At 46.1% G+C, this 13,232-nt stretch overlaps 1 protein-coding gene across 1 annotated transcript in view; it reads right to left on the bottom strand.

Moving 5' to 3' along the window:
* Positions 1 to 618: 618 nt before the first annotated feature.
* Positions 619 to 13,232, bottom strand: part of LOC147425720 (uncharacterized) — a 28,962-nt gene continuing 16,348 nt past the window's right edge. Inside the window, exons 3-5 of the mRNA XM_086500729.1 lie at positions 2,387 to 2,841; positions 1,993 to 2,290; positions 619 to 1,916 (exon numbers count right to left, since the gene is read on the bottom strand). Of these exons, the coding sequence (XP_086356855.1) occupies positions 913 to 1,916; positions 1,993 to 2,290; positions 2,387 to 2,841 (1,757 nt within the window). The 3' untranslated portion in view covers positions 619 to 912. The remainder of the gene's footprint in view (positions 1,917 to 1,992; positions 2,291 to 2,386; positions 2,842 to 13,232) is intronic.

Here is a 13,232-nt window from a genome sequence, read left to right as displayed (position 1 = left end):
CACCAAAGCTGACATGGGTTGAACAAAGTTTCCCTTCCCACGGGGTTGTAGACTAATGGCTTTGAGTATTTGTGTGGAGAGAATTTCCAATGGGGTTTGACCGTTTAGCAAGGGTGTTGAAATACCCAGGTTCGACACCACAAGGCATATTCATAGAAGAAAGCACGTGCAGAGTCATGATATACATGAGAGCCATCTTAGTTCAGACTTAAAATAGGAAACAAAAAGACTGGCATACAATTTGATAGCTGAAAATGCCATATTAGATATGCCCCACAAACCCTTGCTGATGCTCCTGGTCATTAAGTGACATGCACTTAAGAAAATTTGTAACCAAAATGGTCAGATTCAAAATGGTCCAAACAACACAAACACATGACCTTGAAATTCCTAGCCTTCAAATTGTCAAAAAAATACAGCTTAGAAGGAGACTAAGAGACATGCATGCAGGCTCAATGTGAGTGAGAGTCACAGGCATACTTGAGAAGGCCAATTCTTGCATTGTGAACTTCTCCTTGTCTCTGCATTTTGAACTTGCCCTAGTGTTTCAGTTCAAACAAGTATCATATCTTCATAACCCTTCCATCATAGCACATTGACAGTTGCAAGACAAAAAGATAGATGAAAAGCAAGATCTGCGGACTCAGGATTCCATTAAAAGAGTCCATACAATCTAGTACTCTGGCAAGCAAGCAGAGCTGCAGCTTGCTAACAACTGCTACATTGCCAAGCCCCTCTCACTGGCAAGCTATACCTCCCCATAGCTCACACCTCTAATTCTAACTGGTTGAACAGCACCCTTCAGCACACGGTCAAGGTGGAGTCCAAAGGTAGCGCTACGCAGCAAGGATAGGTTCAGTCAATCGCGTGTAAATAGACATCAAAACCAATCCGTAGTAACCAAACCACAGGTTAATCAGAAGCATGCACTTGTTCATTCTTCTCTAAGTGAGCAAGTACGGTTTGAGCATCCTGTACTATAGGAGAACCCTTCCTGCTCTTCTCAACAATCCTTTTTATGAGCAACTGACCTAACTGCTCATCCAGCTCTGAATAGTATTCACTGTCATCGGACAAGTTCCAATCGCCTTGCCTGGATGAAGGCAAAAACCTGCCAGAGCTCTTATCCACTTCTGGGTGAATGGAGTGATACTCTTCTTGATTAGGAGTGTTCACCCCAGCGCGGATAAGAATATCTGGACTCCAATCACAATCCCCCTCTTCCATGCCTCCCTGCTTATCATCACTTTGGGAGTAGGCTACAGTTCTCACATCAATGAACTTGATTGAACAAGGAGTGCTGCCAGATGTGTCATTAGTAGCATCATCTGACGAATCAACCCCTCTTGAATTAGAAAAGGGCTGCTCAGGTTCTGGATGCCCTTTGATACGAGATTTCCGACGAGGGCCACGACGCTCTTTAAGTGAAGTTTTACTCCAACTTGGCATGCTCTCTAGCAAGTCAGGATCACCGCCGCCATAGAAATCTTCTGCCAAAGAGAGCAAATCTACTTGTTCCCACCCATCGGAGCTTCCCGAAGGTTTTGCTTCTATTTTCCCCTCTCGTGTACATTTTTCTTTGCCATGCCGTTCTGAAAGTCTGCTTTCAGGCATCAAAGTTCCTTCCGAACCACTAGTTGACAGCTTTGAGAACTCGTCACAAGCTTCTTTATAAGCTTCCAATGCCTCACCTCCTAAAGTGATAAATGCAGTGCTTTTATCCTCTATTCCTTTCTTGAATACAGAGACATCACTGAAAACATCGCTAGCAGTGTACGGGGAAATGGGAGATGGATTGGGTGACCGTATGATCTTTAACTGTGAGGCATCCTTTTCTCTTTTGGAAAACCCTGACTTCTTTAGTAGCGAGCGTTTTGGTGAACTCTGCTGCACTGCTGGAAATTCCTGAGTGTCACCTGATAAACATGTAAACCCTTTAAAAACTGTAATCTATGCAACATGTATGTAAGACCAAAAAAGACACAGAACTACCTGCCGCATGAACGCTGTGGGAGTTCTCCTTCAACCATCTGACTTCTTCTTCCTTTGCTTGTAACTTGCTGTTCAAAGTCTTGAGGTCAGATTCAAGTTGAGAGATCCTTTCCTCTTGCCGAGCTTCCAAAACCTCATGTAAACGCTTTGCTAAGGCTCTAGGAGAAACTGCGTAGTTTCGAACATGAAGGTCCTCATGCGATGAGCTGCTGCTATCTTCATCTGAGTCGACTTCAACTTCATGAGGAATGCCAAGGATTGTCAACTCACCTTGCACCAAATTTCCGACCTCCCCACACTGCCAATGTTTTTGCCAGGTCCAATCAAAGCTCACCAAAAAACAGGATAACCAATTCAAAAGCTCACAGGGTGCGTTTGTAAGTGAAGGCCTTACCTCGCTAGATCCAGTGCTTTTATTTTGAAGCTTCCGGTCATCTCCATCACCCAAGCTTAACTCCATTCTCTCAAGCTCAGCCTCAAGCTCTCTTTCGAGCTTCAACATATCCTTCGAGGGTACATGCTCTAGAGTTGATGTGGCAGCTGGCTCATTAGACAGCATCATTTGCATACTGTAGAGAGATTCGGTTGCACTCTTCACTTTTCTAAGAGTGTTACTGACAAAGATCTGCCTTTGTTCCAGTGCGATACCATTTTTTAAGGACCCAAGATCGGACTTCGACTCATCTTTCCCTTCAAGTTCGTCCTCCAAGTCCTTAATTAGTGACTCTGCCTCCTTCAGGAGCAAAGTAAGCCTCCTCACCTCACGCATATTAGACATTACTGTAAACATCATACCAACCCCCACCCCAAAGTTGAATAAAAGCCCCTTTATGGAGGAGCCTACTCTTCCTGTCACAACCAAGCCCAAATAAGGGTTATTCAACAGATTTATTAATATAGTGTGCGCGCGTGCATGCGGGTGCGTGTGTGTGTGTGTGTGTGTGTGTGTGTGTGTGTGTGTGTGTGTGTGTGTGTGTGTGAGAGAGAGAGAGAGAGAGAGAGAGAGAGAGAGAAGAAGAAGAAGAAGAGAATTTTAATATTGTAGGAAGTTATCCCAAGAGACCTCAAAGATCTATCCGACGAGAGTTGACCTCAAGACCTGTTATTCAAGAGGGAAATGGCATAACCAATCTACCACACTTGGGTGATAGAAAGGTTATACCATTTTCCTCTTCTTATTAACACACTCACACACCCACACACACACCCGAGAAATGAAATGAAATGATATATTAAAGTCTTCAAAAGGCCAAATGAGACCAATCTGTTACAAACTGGTGAATCTGATACCATGTCTGAGTACAAAAAGAGAGATACTAAATTGATATACAGAGAGAGAGAGAGAGAGAGAGAGAGAGAGAGAGAGAGAGAGAGAGAGAGAGAGAGAGAGAGAGAGAGAAATGAAATGAAATGATATATTAACGTCTTCAAAAGACCAAAATGACCTATGAGACCAATCTGTTACAAACTGGTGAATCTGATACCATGTCTGAGTACAAAAAAAGAGATACTAAATTGATATACCTAGATGAATCCAAGATAAGCCCAGATTCACCCTTAAAGGAAAGTGCAAGGTATAGACCCATGGTAGTCACCCACAAGACAATATAACCATCAGCTCCATCATAGTGCCCGAAGCAAATCCTGTTAGCATTCATGTTCCTGTCCGGTGGTAGCTCTGGTATCTCCTAGGAGCAGATTAGGGAGTGAGGGTTGTTTTGTGGCTGTGCCCGGCCGTACTTGAGGTAGACGTACCTATTCTCGGCCGTGCACATCATGGTATTGCTTACCCAATAGGCTGGCATGAGCCAGGACCCCTGTTCCTAGGGTTTCCCGGGGTCAGAGTCTTGAGTCATCTGCACTTAAGCCACTAAATATGTGTTCCATGTCACTTTTAGTGAGTTTATATATTTATTAGCCATTTTAACCAATTTCCAAAATCGTGGGGTTTCCTAGCTCAGTAGGGCAAACTGGAGTTTGTCCGATATAAGCAGTCCCCCCCCTTGTACTTTTGGCAAGTTGTTGAATACAGATTACCAGCGTTTGGGCTCTCTCTCTCTCTCTGTTAGCTTTTCTCTCTCTAGCGTTTGCACTTTGTGGCGAGCACTCTCTCTCTAACGTTTTGCACATTCTCTCTCTAGCGTTTTCTGCAGGAGGCGACATCAGCTTGCGATCTCTCTCTCTAGCCCTAGCGCTTCCCTTTCTGGCCTGTTACCACCACTCCATAGCAGTTGTGCATCCCCGGCAAGATCCACTGCCTGTTCGCTGGGCGGTACGCGCTTGTGCCTACACGGCGAGGAGATTCATCGCAATAGATTCGAGATCTATTGGCTGCCCGTCACAGAGAGGTGTCTTGATCGCAGTTGTAGACAAGTTCCTCATCCGATTCACGTTCTTTCCGTTGCACCTTTAGCATGGTATCAAAGCCACGACGTGCTCTTGAATCGGATTAGTGATTTGTGCGAGATTGAGTTGCTAGTTTTTGCGACAAAAAGAGGCGGTTTGCTGTTTTTCTGCGTTTTTCACTCTTTTGGGGCTGATTTCGGCTATAGTGGACAGATTTGCAGATTTCCTATCTTCCACTTGACTCAAGCCGCTTCACATGCCCAAATTCTCCAACACCATGGACAAGAGTGATGACTCTGACACATTTTCAGCCCATGGTGACGATGGACACCAAGGGGATGGGATCGGCGGCGGTGACCACACCATAAATGACAAATGGGGAGATTGGTCCCAGTTCTATTCCGCAGTAGGTGATCAACCAATCAAGATACCTACACTTCCTACCTTTCCCTTGGATGGGCGATTGAGAAAGCAACTATGATGGCGGTCTTTGACTCTTACGAGCTTGGAGGATTTGTCTCAAGCAACTTTCAAAAGCCAAAGGACTCTAAGGGAGCGAAGTTATGGGAATGAGTAAATGCCCGGATCCGATCTTTTATTATCCTCAACAGTTCACCCGCAGTGATTGGCCACATTAGGCTAATGCAAGATGCAAAGTTAATGTGAGATCGGCTTTCTTCTCTATATGCTCAAGTCTCTCCAATGAAGCGGATAGCCCTCGAGGTGCAGTTGAGAACCTTGGATGCGAAGAACACTTCCATGCAGGATCATATTAACAAGATGCAAGAGCTTCAGGAGGAGATACTTCATATGGAAAAGCTTATCAATTCGGAGGACATGGCCATTCACCTTCTCGCTCAATTGCCTCCCCGGTACACCAACTACTACTCTTTCTTGATTACCAGTGGACGGCTGAATACTATCACATGGGAGGAGCTAGTTCCAATGGTTTTAGACCAAGAGGAGCGGTTCCAAAAGGAGAAGAAGTCAGACTCCAAAGCCTTGACCGGTTCTTCCAACAACAACAACAAGAGGCAGAAGGGTAAGAAGAAAAGCACCAACACCAAAGACGAGAAGAGTGATGCCGAACGTGATGTCTTGAAGGCAGAGCGGCATTGCAATAATTGTGGTGAGAAAGGACATTATTGGAGGAAGTGCCCAAAGCGAGTTGGAGAAGCTTCGACCTCCTCGGCGGCCGTAGTAAAGTCACCGGCCTTTGTTCATTTGGAGATTCTTCCTTCGACGGACTCTCCAAGGACATCGGAGGCATTGGTAACCCATTCTCCTCGAGATAGTCGTGATTGGACTCTTGACAGTGGTGCCTCATGGCACATGACACCTACGAAGGATCTATTGTCCAACATGCGGCGACACTGTGGTACTATTTTCATCGGCGACAATCTAAAATTCCTATTCACAGCGAGGGTTCCATGGAGCTCATTCCCGACAGCACAAGATGTATGCATACCTCCAAGGTACTTTATGCTCCAAAACTAGGTTTTCATCTTATGTCAGTACGCGAGGTGTGCAAGCTTGGCATGGAGGTGATCTTCACGGAGGACTCAGTATCTATACGGGATCGGCAGACCAGTATAGAAGTCAGAGGGGGCTCGGTAGAGAACGGCCTTAATCGACTCCACGCTCTCTCTTCCTCAACTCAAATACCCATTATGTGATTTATGGCATTACAAGTTTGGCCATTTGAACAATGATGCCCTTCGACTTGCTTTTCGAGAACAATTGCTTCAAGGCTTTACCAGATGTTGGGAGTAAGCATAGGAAATTCATTTCTTGCATTCGTGGGAAACAACATCGAGAATCCATCCCCAGGCTTTCTACACGCCGAGCCAATGCCGTGTTGGAGTTGGTTCACACCGACCTTTGTGGACCTATGCAGACCCCTTCCCTCGGCAAGGCTCTTTACTTTATGTTATTGGTGGATGACTTTAGCCGCTTTACTTGGGCATATTTTCTACAACACAAACATGAGGCTTTTGGTCTCTTCAAGAATTGGCACTCTCTTGTGGAGAAGGAAAGCAATCATGTATTGAAGACCATTAGATCGGATAAAGGTGAGGAGTTCACGTCCAATGCTTTCATTCAGTTTTGTACGGACCATGGTATCAAGCGAGAGCTTGCGAATACCAATACGCCTTCAGAGAATGGAGTTGTGGAGCGGAAGAACAGACAGTAGTAGAGATGGCTAGGGCCATGCTTGAGCATCGAAATTTGCCTAAGTCCTTCTGGGCTGAGGCAGTTGCGAAAGCTGTCGACACCCTCAACAGATCTCCAACCTCTTCAGTTCCAAAGATGACACCATTTGAAGCCTATTTTGGTAAGAAGACCGATGTCTCCCGTTTCAGAATTTTTGGGAGCGATGCCTATGTCCACGTACCAAAGGAGCAAGGGGGATATTTGACCCCAAGACCCGCAGCATGATCTTTGTCGGCTACAACTCTCTTTCAGTGGGATATAGACTTTATGATCCAAAGAAGAAGGAGATTGTTCTCAGCCGTGATGTAGTCTTCAATAAGACCTTACCTTCAGAGGGGGTTTCCCGCTCCCAAGCCTTATACGACGACTCCTGATCTTCCCATTCTTGGAGACCCAGATTTTGACTTGCCCTATGATGACCCTCTTCTCCTACCCTTGTCCCACAAGCTACAGAGGAGAATGCACCCATACCCGAAGACGCAATTGACAGTGAATCTCATCACAGTGCCGATGTAGAGACAGATTTTCCAGTTGTTCCTCCCCGAGGGGAGCAAGCTTGACAAGTTACCGAAGTGGTTATTGGAGACCTTGCGAGATTCAGCAATCTCACATTTTCCACCCGATTGGCGAGATTCCGGCATAGTTACCAGGAACGGGAAACCGGAACGGGAACGGGAACGGGGAACGGGAACGCGGAACAAAATGCCATTCCTTGTTACGGGTACTTACGTTTGAAACACGGAACGAGGATTCGGAACGGGAACTTGGAACGGGGAACGGGGAACGGGGAACGGAGACCTGAAAATGACCATTCCCTGTTACTATGGATTTCGGTACCTCACGACGCTCACATCGACTTCGACTTGCAGAGATAGATGTCCTGTTACTACAGGTAAACTATGCATTGATGTCTTCAATGATCCAGGACAGAGTTCCTCTTACAGTTCAAGAGGCGCTTTCACTACCTCAGTGGAAGTTGGCCATGCCAAAAGAGATTGACTCCATCAAGAAGAACAACACATGGGTGTTGGTTCTGAGGCCTCCGAAGCGGAAAGTGATCAAGGTCAAGTGGGTCTACAAAACCAAGTATAAAGCTAATGGTTCTCTAGTGTTAGGTGTAGCGGAATGAATGTTGTATTTTCTCAAGATTAGTGATCTTTATTGCTCAAGGTTCCTTTTAGTTCTTAGGGAAAGAGAGAGCTCTCCGTCTTATGGAGAGTGCTATGATCACGAACAAAGTGAGTGGATATTGTACGTGCAAGTGAATGAGACTGAGAGAAGGAGAGAAAAGAGACACGACACCCGAGAGGTTGTAAAACCCTACTCCGAAGGCCCCACTCTCGTCAGCGAGAGTGGTCTACTTTGATTGCACAAAGGTGTACAATGCGAATGCAATGGACTGATGCAATGGGACTATGCCGATGACGACGACGGTTGTGACGACGACTTAGGCTGAAATCTGTGATCTTCTATGACTGAATTCAGGGTTGTCTTGGTGGCTGAAAATGACTGTTTCTTGCTGTTTTCATGGCTGAAAATGACTGTTTTGTTCGGGGGTCATGCTGAGGGTAAAAACGCTAAGGTTTCGTATCTGTCAAGCTGCGTTTTTAATGGGCTGAACATCTGCTGCCAAAAACGCTACCATGGCGGAAATCGCTGGGTTATGCTGCTGGTCTGCAATCCCAAAAACGCTGGTCCTTTGGGGCTGCTGCTGCAGGTCAAAAACGCTAAGGGCTGAGGCCTGTGGGTCGCAGGAAAACACCAAGGATGGGGCTGATCTGTAAGGGACACAAACGCCGGGAAGTGGAGGTTGTGGGCGATGACTGCAAAGAGGGAAAACGTCAGAGATGGGGGCTTGCCCAGTGAGGATGGGGATCCAAACGCTGGGGGTGCTAAGGGGTACTGCTGAGAAGTTGCCTGTTGAGCGGGAAGCTCCTGCTGCCTCTTCTCCCAGAGAGTGCTAACTTGGGTTTACTTATATATTAACTTAGCAAAATTGCCCTACCTACTTTTGTTGGAAAGTCACTTAAAAATAATAAGTGAAAATAACAAAAAATAGAGAAAATAGGCTAAATGCACTGGAAAAATCCCCTGACTGAATCTGATGGATTCTGAAGGGAATACTGATGATCATGTTGTGTGCAACCGGAGGATATGCATCTATGCTAAGTGACTCGGCATGCACGGTCTACGAATAGACTCACAAAAGTGTCAGATCACTGCTACTCTAAACTGAATGGACTGATTGAACCCTGCTGTGGTATAGCTTGTCCACGGACACATAGGGTTGGGATGTGTCGCGTGACATCCCCTCCTTTTCAAAGTGAGGTACTAGTACCGAACTGTATGGCATCGAGGGAGATCGCCAATAGCATCCGGAATCCTGGAAGGGACTCTTCGCCGGCCCACTCTGATGTGTGGGTCGTGCGGTACTTGAACTTCATGAAGGTTTGCAACGCTTGCTTCTTTGGGCCAGGCCGAAAGCGACTCAAAGTCTTCTGTGGCTCCTTTGATGCTTCAACTTCGTTGAGTATCCTGCTTCTTTCGTCTTCAAGAATCTCCATGGCTGAAAATTCCTGAAACCATCTCCAACACAAAACCATGAACACACCCATTCCATGTAAAGAGAACGAAAAAAATTCTTGTCTTCTCTAAAGACTCTATGCAATGTAGATGAACAAACAGATGGAGTGACAACCCGGTCATCAAACACATGCAAACAATGAGGTCCAATGTCACTCCGTTCATCAAACACGTGCAAACAATGAGGTCGAATCTTTTCTGTTTGATCGAAATCAATCAACTATGGCAAATCACAATGGAAATGCCTATGCTTGGTGCTCATATAATCATGTGCTCTGTCAACAACTGTGTCATGCCAAGAAAGAGACATGGAATATGACTTCTTGACATACAAATTTTTCAGCTTTTCATGCACAATCCGCATACATTCGTGTTCATCCATGAGAGAAACATGCTCAACATACAATATGTCATGACTAGGAAAAGGGATCACATAACGATGCTAACTAAAATACAGGAAACCTTCACGAATGAAACACTCGAACAATGCGTGCGTATCAATCATGCGAACACATAATACTTCCTGTGAGGGTTCCTTGGACCAAGGCTCGAGAGCGAAGATCGGTTCGTCCTGAATGATCGAATCGTCCTGTGGGGGTTCTTTGGGCCTTGACTCGAAAGCCAAGATCAGATCTTCGTGACTGCTCGAATCTACAACGAGGTTAGCTTCGCTAAAAAAAGCATCCACTAACACATCATCCTTGTGAACAATCACATCATCTTCATGCAAATCATCATGCTTGTCATTGTCATCCAAATCATCATGAAAATCATTATCCTGCAAATCCTGTGTATCATGTTGTGGAGAAAAGAGATTGAGAGAATCTCCTATCCCGAATCCTTTCAATCTTGTCCTGCATATTAGCAATGAGAGATGGAGAAGGAACAATGTCCTCTCCATGAAAGACAGTAGGAGAATCACTTTTGGCATTGAGAGTTAAAGTGTTAGCCTCCCAATCAACGAGAGGGTTCAGTTCACGAAACCATTTCATGCCTAAAATCATATCACATCCAGAGAGAGGAGAAACAACAAATCTTCTAGTGAAGGCAGTCTCTTGAATTACAAACAACACATCAAGGTACTCCTTCGTGATGAGAGCGTCTATACCGGGACAAAAGCCAGAGACCTCGATAGGAGATCTCAGACTAACTTCGAGGCGGACTCTCTCAACAAGAGAGTAACTGATCACATCATGCATACTAACTAGGTCAAACAATATGACAAAACGGTGCCCCGACGTACGACCATAACATTTAATGAGAGAATCATCAATGGGAGGGCCTTGAGAAACTTGGGGCACACTCGTGTTATCATTCATTGCATTGACAGATATAGTGGGTGTTGTGGGTTCTTTAGATTTATTCGATTCAAGCTTAGGACATGTTCTTTTTATGTGACCCTTAATGTGACAATGAAAACAACGACCTTCCTTAGAATAAGTGCTTTGTTCTTCCGAAGTGATGTAACCTCCTACAATTCCTTGTGCTACCTTTTCATATGGAGTAAGCTTAGGTTTAGCAGTTGTATTAGCCTTACCCTTAGATTCATTGGAAGAATTCTTTGATGAGAGACTGTTGGAAGATTGGTTAGAAGAGTTATCATTCTTACCATTCTTACTGTTCTTACCGTTCAGAGGGTTCTGAGAAGTCTGCGAGGTACTTGTGGAAGTCTTGTTCTCCTTATGCTTTCCCTTGTTGTGCGTCATCTCCTGTGCGAGAGCAATCGCTACCGCCTTGTTGAGATCGATTGGATCGAATACCTCGACATCGTACTTGATATACTCGTCCAATCCAAAGAGAGAAGCCTCTTTGCGTTCATCATCCAACATGCGTAGTTGGGTACCTAGCTGTAAAACACGATTAGAAAAAGACATAACCGGCATACCATTTTGCTTGAGAGCTCGCCAATCGTCCTTCAATCGTGCAAGGTACTGAGGTGGCATAAACCGCGCCTTGAGCTTGTCTTGGAAATCAGCCCAACTAAAAGAGAGGCGTGAAATCGTCGGCTGCCTCTAGGTGCGCGGCTAACTGTGCCTCTTGCCGTACCAATTGATGGCATCACCGGCAAGGTACATAGCTGCCGTCAAAACTTTGCTATTGCCTGTTTTCTTAGTTATCGCACAATAAGCATTAAATTGATGCAACCAAGAATGAATAATTGTAGCATCCATCTTACCGTCATACTTACTGAAAGTCAACTTCTCTATGACTGGATGGTTGGAATCCGCATCGTGGCTTGCGCCACTTGACGAACTCCCACGATCTTTGGGTGGTTCGGTCTTCAAGGCTAGCAATTGGGAAATAAATTCTTGATTGCGAATCTCCCTTTGAGCTTCTCGCTCGGCGTCCCTTTCTGCTTTGCGTTCATTTCGTTCATCGAGCTCGCGTTCGAGAGCAAGTCGATTTTCTTCTTGTTGTGCGGCAAATCTTGCGTTTCTTTCGTCGCGCTCGCGGTCCTTGGCTGCTTGGTCTGCGGCCATTCTTGCAATTCTGTCGTCGCGCTCACGGTCCTGAGCAAGGCGCTCGCGTTCTAAAGCAAGGCGCTTGTCTTCCTGTCTATCCATCATGGCCATCATCTGCTTGACCATTGCCTCCTTAGGGTCCGGTGCACTTGGTGGCGTAGATGGCGAAGGGGGAGGGTTGAAGAAATCATCTCCGGGTGGGGACGAGTCTTCGTCGCCTCTCTCATGCTCATCACCTGTATGCGAAGTATCCATTCCGCTTTGGGTGACGACCATGCGCTATGATCTTGGGGTCTTAAGCTCGCGAGGAACTTGGGTTCTTGAGGGTCTTGAGGTTCTTGATGCGTGAGAATCTTGGGTTCTTGAGGTTCTTGAGTCTTGAGGGTCTTGGGTTCTTGGGGTTCTTGAGGTTTTCTTTCGCTTGCAAATCGCGTTGAAGAAGGATCTTCTCTTCACCCGAGTTCTACTCCTTTCTGCGGGCCCACCCCTTGGCGGCCTTGCGCTCACACCAAGGTTGCTTTTTCCCACCTCACGTCGATTGGCCGGCCGCTAAGTGCACGGTCCGCTCTCAATGAGTGAAAAGAGACACAAGGGGAGGCCGGACAAGCCCTTCTTTCTTGGGATTTCTGTCACTCTTCAACAAAACACGATTAGGAATCGCCACGCCCAAGTAAACTTGGGTTCGTGCGATTGCAACAAGCAAAAAATATTCTTGTGATTCTTGTGGTTCTTTCCTTGAGTAATGCAGAACACTTCCAAAGCTCTGATACAAATGTTAGGTGCAACGGAATGAATGTTGTATTTTCTCAAGATTAGTAATCTTTATTGCTCAAGGTTCCTTTTAGTTCTTAGGGAAAGAGAGAGCTTTCCGTCTTATGGAGAGTGCTATGATCACGAACAAAGTGAGTGGATATTGTGCGTGCAAGTGAATGAGATTGAGAGAAGGAGAGAGAAGAGATACGACACCCGAGAGGTTGTAAAATCCTCCTCCGAAGGCCCCACTCTCGTCGGCGAGAGTGGTCTACTTTGATTGCACAAAGGTGTACAATGCGAATGCAATGGACTGATGCAATGGGACTATGCCGATGACGACGACGGTTGTGACGACGACTTAGGCTGAAATCTGTGATCTTCTATGACTGAATTCAGGGTTGTCTTGGTGGCTGAAAATGACTGTTTCTTGCTGTTTTCATGGCTGAAAATGACTGTTTTGTTCGGGGGTCATGCTGAGGGTAAAAACGCTGAGGTTCCGTATCTGTCAAGCTGCGTTTTTAATGGGCTGAACATCTGCTGCCAAAAACGCTACCATGGCTGAAATCGCTGGGTTATGCTGCTGGTCTGCAATCCCAAAAACGCTGGTCCTTTGGGGCTGCTGCTGCAGGTCAAAAACGCTAAGGGCTGAGGCCTGTGGGTCGCGGGAAAACACCAAGGATGGGGCTGATCTGTAAGGGACACAAATGCCGGGAAGTGGAGGTTGTGGGCGATGACTGCAAAGAGGGAAAACGCCAGAGATGGGGGCTTGCCCGGCGAGGATGGGGATCCAAACGCTGGGGGTGCTGGGGGGTACTGCTGAGAAGTTGCATGTTGAGCGGGAAGCTCCTGCTGCCTCTTCTGCCAGAGAGTGCTAACTTGGGT

The sequence above is a fragment of the Adiantum capillus-veneris genome, chromosome 25 (assembly GCF_014529385.1).
Source record: "Adiantum capillus-veneris isolate H3 chromosome 25, ASM1452938v2, whole genome shotgun sequence".
Taxonomy (NCBI): Eukaryota; Viridiplantae; Streptophyta; class Polypodiopsida; order Polypodiales; family Pteridaceae; genus Adiantum; species Adiantum capillus-veneris.
This window is presented reverse-complemented; position numbering and strand designations above follow the sequence as displayed.